General features: G+C 42.9%; 1 protein-coding gene across 1 annotated transcript in view; it reads left to right on the forward strand.

Moving 5' to 3' along the window:
- The window catches only part of lrrc75bb (leucine rich repeat containing 75Bb), a 30,981-nt gene extending 19,429 nt beyond the window's left edge, over positions 1-11,552 (forward strand). The window contains exon 4 of the mRNA XM_074617633.1: positions 8,338-11,552. Within this exon, the coding sequence (XP_074473734.1) occupies positions 8,338-8,941 (604 nt within the window). The 3' untranslated portion in view covers positions 8,942-11,552. The remainder of the gene's footprint in view (positions 1-8,337) is intronic.
- Positions 11,553-12,150: the final 598 nt, after the last annotated feature.

Here is a 12,150-nt window from a genome sequence, read left to right on the forward strand (position 1 = left end):
GAATTCAAAGCTTCTAAGAACCAAGTGACTGATCCGAGATGTCAAAACACTGCACAGCCCGAAGCTGCTGCATTGACGACGTACAATAGAGGAAGCCTTTATCAGCCCATCAGCTAAGTGTTTCACTGGAATTTAATCCAAATCCAAATGAGCTTTGGGGCTATTTTTTCCTTCACAGAAAATGTGCCATTATCCCCATGAAACTGGAGGACACTGGATGGCAAATGCAATCACCACTTTCATGTCTCCCACTACATTTCCTGCAGAACCGTAGTATCAGTGTGACAGTCGCATAGTTGGGTTAAAGGATTCTCATTAACACGGGCCAAACTGTACCAAGGCGCTCACATATTTGGTGCTAAAACGGAGGTGTGTTAAACAAAACTGGTTCAGGAAATGATCAGCACTGCAGCCCGCAGTCACTGCCCTGAAGGCAGCATCAGATAACACAAAAACACAGAAATAAATGAGCAGTTTTTCACCAGCTCACTTTTCAAGGATGAGTTTTTACATTAGACCCATGTAGGCTGAGCCAGACTATACCCCGCATGTATTATACAGACGCCTGGAGGCAAAACAGCTTAGATCGATCTGAGGAATAAACAGGTCAAGACCAAAGCGTTGATGAAGCAGACATTGATCTGACCAATCCCACGGGACCCTGGAACAGCATCCACATCCAATGTTTCTCAAGTGCTTTTATTTCATTCCCCTGAAATAAGTCAAGTGTTTCTCTGCATGCTCAGCGGAAAGTAAATTTGAATTTCTATTACGGAGTTTGTCCTCCCAGCTGAGACACTATTGGGTATATCTCTGATCTGATCAGGGACACACTTTGCAGTTTTTAACATAGGGGCCACCGATTTTTTCAACCAGACCATGAAGAAAAATACATAATACTAAAATATTTATACAAAATATGAAGATGTGAATATTTTTCTCAAATGTCAAGCTCGAGTTTCGAAGTTGTACATTATTTAGTAATGTTAATAAAAGGTTAATTTTAGCAATGCTTTAAATATCAGCCAGAAGCCATGAATAAAAACATATTTTGGGTTGCCAGGTTGGTGTATATCCTCCTCTAGCATTAACTTTGCTAACTTTATCTTTATGCTAAGCTAATCTACCTGGCTGCTGGTGCTACAGTGCTCCTTTAACTTACTTTGAATTTTAAGCTAATTGGCTTATTACTCATTTATAAAGCATTAATATGTGATTTGTAAATGTTAGTACTGCTATTAGTTATATAACGTGTGTCTTATTAAATGGGAACCAAATCACCTAACTGCAACCCCAGCAAATATATTTATTTTACCAAAGCAGACAGTCTTAGCCTGTAACACACACCACCCATTGTTCTATTAAATCCCACAGTAAATGAACATGAGGAAATATGGCCTCTAACACGCTCCCCGTCTCTTGATGTATTACTGATTCATGAGAGTAAATGAAGGGGAACATGTATTCTATGTGGGCGGACAGATAACAAGTTTCTCCTGCCATTTCCTTTTAACTCTCACCGTGGTGGCAGAATATTGAAGGGTTGTACGATTCCCCTTGTGAAAATGTCACTGTATCTTAACCTAGACGAATGTACAGGTTGGCTCGACCCTCTCTGCCCTTTTATTTAAATGTTCCCCTCTCCAACCCTCCGTCTCTTTAAGTGTAGAGGAAGTGTTTGGTTGCATTCGAGCGGAAATTGATTAGCAGAATGGTGAAGTCGGGAAGCTGCAGACTAACGCTGACGATGAGCACTTTACTTTTGTAACATCAGGAAAGACTACTAGACTGACTGGAGACTAACCTGACTCTGAGTGGCACCAGACGTGGGTTACAGAACAAGTGAATACAGAAATCAATGGACCTGCCGTGACCTTTAATGGAGAAGCTTTCGTCATGTCTGGGGATGTACAGCACAAAAGGATAAAGATGGGACAATGCAACAATAATAATAACCTTTATTGGTTTAGCACTTTTCAATGTAGAAATGCATGTTTATAATAGGTCTTTGGTAGAGATTTAAAGGAAATCACTAAGGTAGCAAGGCAGGATGGCTGTTCCAGAGATTCAGGACCCTGAGACCAAATACATAACTTCCTTTAGTTTTGGAGTTAGAGTTTTGTACCAGGATCTGAGGTTGAGTGCAGGTACATACAGTATGCCACACGAAAAGCCGTGTGAATGACACAATAATACGCAAGGCAAAAGCGTGTACGTTCTTGCTTTGGGTGTGTCATTTTCAGACTATACAGACTATATGGCGTGTGAGAGGGGAGGCAGATGGGTCCAACAAACACATAACTTTCCACCACGAGTTTTGTTTTGTAAGTTACATTAGTAGCGTTTGTGACGTGTTTTTTATTGACATTTATGACTTGTTTTCCGTACTTATGTTATGTTGTTTCTGTACATATTGTACTTAATTTACATACTTATAACTAAGAAGTTTTGTTGCTGAAACCTAAAAAAAACCCTACAAAATCTCATAGATATACAGTATGTTGGAGCCACACCATGGACTGCTTACACTAGGTATAAGGGAGGGTTATCAAATGTATCATTCAATTCTGACGACTTAAATGACATAAACAGGATTATTTCTGATATTTCTTCATTGAGTTGGATAATCTCAGTCTGACAGTTGTTTACAGACCTCAAACTGCTGGTAGTTCATGATTTTACAGCTACATAGAGTTGAATGTCATCAGCATAACAATGAAAAGAAACATTATGATCACGTATTATATAAGTGGGAGCATGTAGATAAGAAATAGAAGGGGACCTAGGGCAGAGCCTTGAGGTACTCCACAGTTCAGAGGGGCAGTACATGAGTTGAATTACCAGGAGTAACTGTAAACTGGCTGTTTGAGAGGTAGGAGATGAACCACTTGAGACTAGCGTCTGCAAGTCCTTCAATGTCTCTTAGATGACAAATTAAGATATTATGATTATCTGTATCAAATGCAGAGCTTAAGTTGAGGAAAATCAGTGCAGCCTCAACAGTAAGGAGGAGATCAGGTGTCATACTAAGTGGAGCATACTTAGAAAACCTATGCTGTTGATGTTTAACAGAAGTTTAGGTTTTCGAAATTGGTCTATACAATACTCTGACTATACAAAATACCACTGTATCTTATATGTGGTAACCTAGAGGTGTACACTGTATATTTTTATCTCCAGACCGCTGGAGCAGAAGTGTTTTGTGTGCAGTTGTTGCAGTAGTGCTGGCCAGCTGAGGCTGTCTGAGCAAATCTCTGTATCAACACTGGCAGCCTGCGAGATAGATCCAGCCACAGTAGGTTTGTTATCCAGTATCAACTCTATCCACTGCAGTTTAAATACTGATTGAATCACCAGCGTATCCCAAAACATAATTTCATTAAAATTATTCATTAAAAGACACATTCTTAGGTTTTGTTCTGACCTTGTAAGCTTGTAAAGTCTCTTTGCCTGCACTCCATTTCAACATCATAAACCCCAGATGTTTTATTTTCTACCTCGGGGGTTTACATAACTATTGAACAGCAAGGACCCTTGTTCAGTGCGTACAAGTTAACAACATCCCCGAGGAAAGACATGCTATGAAAAGCAATTAAACAGCCTGCCTGAACCCGCATTTAAGCAGCCAATAGTTTGACATACGAGTCTGCTCCTATTAGATTCCTGCACTGATGTATTAGTTGCTCCTGAGGATGTCAATAAATGGATTTCCCTCAGTTGTTTGCTTTTAAATGAGTCCCGATGCAGGGGGACGCTCTTGTTTCGCACCATGTTTATGCAGCTACGCTATCCTTTGAAGTTGTTTGTGCCTGAGCTGGTCCAAGAGGATACGCACCACTGCCTACGAGCATGGCAGCCACATCAGAGGGAGCGAGATGAGACATTTTGTTGTTTATGTTGTTATCATTTCACGGTGATGGACTACAGTGTACGCTGTGGCTTTAGAGACGCTAGCTGTGCCCCTGGGCCTGCGGCCAGCCGAGCAGCCTGTGGGTGGATCTGTGCCCACGGAGCCGGGAGGCAGCGGATTTGGAAGGAAGTCTGAAGTCGTCTTTACTCTGTCTCATTAAAAGCACATTAGAGCCCACCCTCCCCCAGCACCACCCACTCAGCTACACTGCCTACCCTGCCTGACTTCGTCTCACGGAACAGCTCTTCCTTCACAATCATAGCACACATAGGTGAGGACTCCAGCACAAGTAGGAAAACCCTCCTATAAATAAGTCCAAGAGAACAAACGTCGATGCACATAATCAGTTTCATTACAGTAAAGAGCAGAAGCTGCGCAGTAAACCCTCTGAAGTCACAGGAGTGGGCGAGCGAGTGTGCCAAGAAGCTGCAGATGCAGTCAGACTTCCCTGGCATTTTTAGATGCTACCGTCAGAGTCAATAATGTTTGAGTGCTGAAAGGTTTAGACAATGAATACATTAGTCGATTCGACATAAAATGAATCAACATCAATTTTATAATCAATCATTTGAGGAACTTGTCAAGCAATAAAGGTCAAAGAGATAATGGTTTCAGCTTCTGGGTATGAGGATTAGCTGTTTATATCATTGTAAATTTAATATCTTTGAGTTTTGACTGTTGGTCAGACAAAACAAGCAATTTGAAGATGTCAACTTCGGAGGATGGAAATGGTGATGGACATCTTTCATTGTTTTCTGACATTTTCAGGACCAAACCTGGTGTTCCCTGCGTTTTTAGCCTTGGCTCTAGAGATGGCAATGTCCGTCTTTAAGTCTTGGTCAGTCCACCACTTTGGGCCAAACCGACATATCTCACCTGAAAACGTCTTATTCAGCGTTCAGTTGTACCTAGCTCCACCCTCTCGTGTTAATTCTGTTTGCAAAAAAACTAAATGCCGACTTACGAATACAGTAAGCCGTTCAAAAGAGAAAAATGAAAGAGCGGGTACGGATGCTTCGGCAGATCAAATTTAGAACAAGAAAGACGGTGAAATTATTAGAGAGAAAAAGAAAAAGAAAAAAGAAAGTAGGCCAAGAAATAGAAAGAGCAAGAAAGTGAGAGGCAGTGAGCCACAGTGAGGATATGAAGGAGGGAGAGATGAATTATAGCCTACTCCCGGAATCAATAATCGTGCGAATCACAGCCCCGGTGTGCTACAGATCTTTTTCTTTCCCTTAACCGAGCAGAAAGGGTGACAGATGTGCAAAGAGCGCAGCCGGACGAATTTTTAACGCTCCCAGACAGACCAGAGAGCGGAGAGACAGATGTGGGGATAATCCTCGCTGTGCCTGAAGAGGCAGAGGAACGAGCAAAGGCAAACAGGATTAAGACAAAGACGGGATAAACCTTTAAACAGAACAATTTCCTCCTGTTTGCTGATTTATTTTAAACAAAAGCCTCCCGTGCTTCCACTTCATTGTCATTTGTTTGGCAGATGTCTAAATGCCAGTAAAAACAAAAGGAGTCTAATGCACTTACTCCCCAGTGCTACTCTGAGATGCATGCAGCTTCCTTATAGCTCTGCTATGCATATTTAACACACTCTGGTATATGCAGAACATTGTGTCTCAGATTGCAGTGAGGCAGTGAGGCAGTGAGGAATACAATGATCCAACCTGACGTAAGTGTGATAGTTATAGTAGTATTTTTCCTTAAGATGGATTCACCTCACACCTGTTGTATGAATGTCATTCGGACTGAAATAGATGATCACTTGCCTTTTTCTCTCTCATTTCTTGCCCATTTGTGTCCTTCTATAGTCTGTTTGCCATCCATCATCTGCACTTTCATCCTCCTGTCCGTTACGCACGATATTTCAGAAGACATTTATCACATTCTGACAAAACTTAATGAAAAGTGAAGAAGAGTTAGATGAGAAGGTAGATACAACTTGTGCGTACAATGAATATAAAGCTAGTTAGCAAAGTAACTAAATCCAGCTACCAGCACCTCTAAAGCACCTTTAATTAACATGTTGGTCAGGAGCCTGTTCATATTTAAAGAGAAACTCCACCAATTTTACACATCATGGTCTAAATTGCCTCAAGTGATGTCACTAGCGTTGGTCGGGCCCATAGACTGTATATAAGAAGTGGACGTAGTCACCGTGACGTCACCCATTAGTTTGTAGACTGCCGCTTTAAAGCCTCAAGTTTGGCATTTTGGCCGTCACTTTTGGGGTTTTTGGCCGTCGCCATCCTGTTTTTTTGCAACCAGAAGTGACACGAGAGGGTGAAGCTCAGTACAACCGTATGCTGAATAAGACATTTTTAGGCAACCTAAAATGTCACAATTGACTTTGATGAACTGAAAGTGACACACTTACAAGACGAAAACACGGACAACTCTGTTGTAGCAACCTGTCAATCACAAGGTAGCCACGCCCTAAAGCATACCCTGCTTTATGGTATATTTGAATCTAAATGGGACCATAATTTACTAAATGAACATCATTTGAATGAATTTATTTTTGCAACCAGAGGAGTCGCCCCCTGCTGGCTATTAGAAAGATTGCAGGTTTAATGCACTTCCACATTGGCTTCACTTCTCAGAACTGGAGGTTGCCCATTGGTCGGATCTGACGCTTAAGGAAATGAGAAAAAATCTGGATGTGTGGAGTTAGAAAGAAGTGAGCTTAGACGTCTGTAACCCAATCCTCATCTCTGCTTGAGGTGAGGATACATTAGCTGCTACTAACATAACACACCCGAATTTCCTGCAGAACTGTCAGTGGTCAAGTTGCATTGTGGGTTATGTAGACGCAGGATTTTGACAAGGAAGAAGAATACGTGAGGGGAAAAAAGGCAGTATCTCTGTTTCTGCTGCATCAACATCTTTTTTTAAAAAGCCGTCTATCGTAACGATGTTACCTGAGTCAATAATGACTGGCTGCAACATTAGAGAAAGGCAATAGTGAAGTGGCATCGAGGGACAAACCCCGGAGGGCCACTGCAAGAGTGGGCTGCTGGGCCGTCAAAAAATCCATAATGTCTTCACCGATTCTGTGTCTGTCTCTTGTCCGTCTCGTGTGCCTGTCATTCGGGGTGCGCCGGGCTTTTAAGCAAATTTTCATAGAGACCAAACGGTTGAATTACAACTTCCATGTCTGTCATGTGATGCCATTGGGCTCAAGAAGAGTTTTCCCATATACTAACATCGGGAAAGAGACGTCTGTAAAACAGCGGTAAATTTTTTTTGAGGTAAATCAGCTTCCCAGTACGAACACTTGAATAGCCCTTATTTAAATTGTTAGGTCCTAAAAGTTGTAAGAAGCATCAAGAGTTATTTCCCTTCCTCCGTTCATGTGAATGAGACCCAGTCCACGGCTGGACCGAGGGCTGGGAGGCGGAGTTAAAGGAAACGTTAGTGCGCCTGCTCTATGGGCCCACTGGATGCGAAAGATCGCCGGATGATCCGGGTACTTTATCACTCAGCAGTTGAGCCATTTTGGCTTCATGCGCCACTGAGCAACGTCATAGGAATGAATGGGAGCCCGCCTCCGACGCTGTATGCTCTTTATACATCCATGATGAGAACGTGCTGCGTGCGTGATCAAGGGCTGGGCTCACTGGCCAATCACAACCAAGTTACGAAGTTAAACTTTTTGAATTATTCCCAATACACCAGTGAGTTCTCATGTTTTTTTTGTTTTTTTAAATGTACTCATCAGCTCAAGTGGCCTATTCATGTGGCACCCACAACATTTCAGACACATGTGACCTGATTTTAAAAAAATTCAAAGAACAAGATGCATCGCTCTCCTGAATCTCTGTTTACAAAATGACACTGAAACAACAACCCCAGCTCAAAACAAGGTGACATATCTGTTACTAATTGGCCCCACCTGAAGGGCAACCTTTTCTTTTTTGCCGTGTTCACTCTGTTTTCCAGACATTTATTTATTTATTTCTCATCTTTGATGGTTGTTTCGTCCTTAAAGACTTAGAGAGCTGCCTTAGAGATGGCTTTACGGGAAAGAAGTGACACCCGAAACTGAAAACAGCTGGTGCTTTTGGGTGAACGACATTCGGCCCAGGAGACAGAATTTGTTGCTTGAGGGACTTAGACCGAGACACATTTAAATGCAAATTCTCTTCTTTACATTATTGATTGCTACACTCTCCACACTCTACTGGTGCTGGATGCTGTTTGCTTTTTTTGCGTGCTTTGCAGTTCCCCTGTACTTGTGGGACAGCGTGGCACCCCATTACAATCAATAGCCCCAGTATCATTAAGTAAAGATCGTTTGTCTTGATGCACTTTTTGGAAAACTAACTGCCAGCGTTGAAGAATTAGCGCGCCATTTTGTGCCTCAGAGATCGACCTTAAAGTGTTAGAACTTTGTTTTTTTCTCTTCTTTCAAACAGTCTCAAAACAACCCTGAAGAAGAAACTGTCCGGTGACGTCGTCAACCTGTCAGGCATCCCGCTGTCTGGCCGAGACGTCAACCGCGTGGCCTTCTACCTCCAGAGCAGCAGCGACGCCGTGTCGGCTGTGGACCTGAGCTTCACCGAGCTGCAGGACGAGAGCTTGCGGCTGCTGCTGCCGAACCTCGGCTGCCTGCCGAAACTGACCATACTAGCCGTCAACGGCAACCGCCTGACAATGGCCATCCTGAAAGACCTCACAGACGCGGTAAAGGATCCTAAGAAGTTCCCCAGCCTGGCCTGGGTCGACCTGGGCAACAACTTGGACATCTTCACCGTGCCGCAGCCGCTGCTCGTGGCCCTGCGGCGCCGCTTCGGCTTACGCAGCAGCCTCCCCACCATTTACGAGTACAGGGAGGCGCAGGCGTTCGGCGGCTACACCCCCAACATGGAGACATCTGTGGAGGAGCCCAGTCTGTACGAGGAGGGAGAGGGAGAGGAGGATGATAAAGAGGAGGAGGAGGACAGGCTGGAGCTTCGAGCCTGGGGCTTCGGAGAAGAAAACATGTCAAAAAATGTGCCGCTGCACTTCTGTGGGAGGTGATCGCCCAGAGCTGCTTTCTTTTAGACTGGCTGCCCCTCATTTCCCTCAGTACCACCTCGCCCCGAGTCTAGCCTCCTCTGTTAGCAGCTGCTTACACTGACCCACGTGTTTCTTAATATAACTTTAAAAATAAGTGTGTCCCTCCGGATGCTCCGACTACTGATGCAGGCAGCTCTGTGGTTTTACAGACGCTAAGAATTTACTTATGGATTGGTTTAACCTTCACTTATTCAGGAGAAGTTGAACTGAACATGTGTGCTGTTTCTTTATGTTCCTGTTTTGCTTCCCATTATTTACCACTGGGGGTTAAGTGCCTTGCACAAGTGCACCTCAACAGTAGCGGTTGAGGGAGGGGGGAGCGCTATGAGTTCACAGTCCCCAAGCACATGTACCCAGCTGGTCTCTCTGACAACTTCACCCCTGCTGCCCCATTTCTGAGACAAGTCTGAATAAGTCAAAGTAACTAAATAAGAAATAGTTTAATTCCAACTGACTTTTTGCTATTATACATGTTTTTAGTCAGAACTCAACTGCAGAGACATTGGCCCTGTTCAGCCCTGGCACTAACATGCGTCCTTAGTGATCCGAGCACATGTGGACAGCTTTAAGTGCGTCTGTTCACACCTGTTAATAGAATGCGTCTCCACATGCGTCTCGTGTGACCACTTGTGATCGGATCTCGCTTCCCCGCTCAATATGCAAATAAACACGTAGTAAACACACGGCTAATACAGCAGACTTTGTAATGTAATATTACATGAATGTCAGTAGTAATATCCTACCTATTTGTGAATTCAGGTACATTTTATTAACATCAAAATATAAGGTTATTGTACCAGCGGTCCCCTGGGACCTCTGTGCCACCGACACCGCCGCCTTTGCCAGGCAACAGCGAGGTACAGAGCTTCAGATAGCCGGGGATGAGTGCGAGCGAGCTACATGCAAAGCACCGGAACAAAAAACACCGACACATGTCCGTCAGTATGATAATAATGCACTTTGTGTGCCTAGTCTGATAGTCTGTAGCTATGTAGCCTATAGATAAAATGTGTTTTAATAAAATACAGTTGTACCGACTGGATACAGTAGAGTACAGAAGCCATTTCCATGCCGCGAGGCAGACAAGCGCTCACGTCTGCCCGTCTATTCATATGAGACTGCGGATCCCAGCGGGACGTCAGTTGAGTAGGCGGTCCTTAATGTGGCCCAGGACACATTCGCATACACACTGCTAAAAGACTGTGATCATATGTGGCCCAGACCACCTCTGAATGTGGTTTGAGTGATCGGATCTCAATGCGTCTTGAGTGCGTTCACACCTCTACTTAGAGCTATCCACTTGTGATCAGTTCACTGAGGTCGTATGTTAATACCAGGTCTGAACAGGGCCGTTATGTTTACATAACACGTGCTTCCAGGTTTTTTTTTTAAACTGTTGGGACACAGAATTAATTGAGTGGCGAGTTACGGTGAGTAATTTAATCCATTTTAATTTAAACTTCCAGAGGCTTCAGTAAGCGTTGATATACTGGTGCTGCGTGAAGAAAAACCTCAGCCTGACACACACACACATGCAGACAACACACACACACACACGGTGTTTGGGCATGAGCTGCCGATGAACTGATTACTGCCTATCAGGTCTTGTTAGGCCCCTTTAGTCACAGATGGTGAGCAGAGAGGATCTATTTTTTCCCTCAACAAATAGGACTAGTCCCAGATAATTTCGTTCACAGGTGGTTTGTGAATGACTATTTCTGAATCAGACCAACGAGAAAGATGCCCACTCGCTTTTTAAAAGGCAAACACAGACAATGAAACAGCGCTGCTTTTATCTTTTCTTCTGTGGTGCTACGGCGTGCACAGAAATCTTTGTTGTGGCATGAGTTCCTTTTTTGACTATAGACTTTTTTTTTAGATGTGTAGTACTCATCCTTTTGTATTGATTTTTAAAAAATGAGCATGACTGTTAACTGTAGCAACATCAGATCCCACAGAGAGAGAGCATGTTTATGTACATTATTATTATTATTATTACATAAATTGAATTCTTTTGGGGGGATTTGATAAAAAATTGCTGCATAACACAACTGCCCACTTTATCCTGCCTACAGATGTTAATGCGGCCTGTTCTCTCTCCATGCTATTATTCAGGAAAATCAGTTTGTTTACAGGGATATTAATGAACAGGATGCTGCGTGTGTGTGTGTGTGTGTGTGTCTGTGTGTGTGTGTGTATGAGAGCATAATTAGAGTGTGTTGTGGACACGCAGAGTAAATTACTACCTTTGTTCGTAGAAATGAATTGTTTACTCATTTGCACTTTAAGGACCAATCCGTCCCTGAATGCACAAGCTTTGTTTTCATGGGTTGTTGTTGTTTTTAATATGAAAACAACTCACTGAGTCACCCGCAGCATAAAATATATGTTCTATCTCAACTTTTTCATTTGATAGACAAATCATCAGCCTTCATACAAATCACCGTCATGAAAACAAATCAGTTGTAAAGTTACTTCATTTAGATTTTTGGCTCATTAAATCATGGCTGGCTTTTAAAGTCAAAGTGATGTTTTCCTGCTGTTGCTTCTAAAATAAACATGATTTGAATAACATTGGCTTTTGTGGAGTTTTGGTATTATACTATCAGTGCACTATCAGTGACATTGGCCTTCAGTCATGTAGTTAAGCTTAATGGACGCCTATAAAGACGGACTTGATTCCAACCAACGTGCTTCATTAATATCCACCATATATATAAGCATCACTTCCTTGCTGAGTTGGGTTGATTGAAGGTCTGTGTTTGGGTTGCAGCGAGTGGATGAGTGAGTGAATGCGCAGGGCGTTTAGTTATGTTTATAACAAAATAAAGAAGCCATAGTTGGACGCATGCCTCAACGTGTTAAAAAGCTTAGGCCTTATAGTTCATCAAAAAACGAAAACGAAAACAAACTTAATCGTTTTTGCTTGCCAGCGGTTTTCTTCTCGGCGTCCTGACGTCACACACCTGAGTCACCTGTGTTTCTAAATGATGACGGATGCGCGGTGATTACGTCATTTAAAAGTCAAACTGTGACGCATTTTAGTTGAGGTTCATTAACAAAACAAACAAAAATGGCTACTTGGAGAAAAATAGTGATAGACAGCAGATAGAGATGTGTTAAATAATGACAAATCCCCGTCATTTAACGAGATGGGGGAGAGCGGGGTC

Source organism: Sebastes fasciatus, chromosome 19 (assembly GCF_043250625.1).
Source record: "Sebastes fasciatus isolate fSebFas1 chromosome 19, fSebFas1.pri, whole genome shotgun sequence".
NCBI lineage: Eukaryota > Metazoa > Chordata > Actinopteri > Perciformes > Sebastidae > Sebastes > Sebastes fasciatus.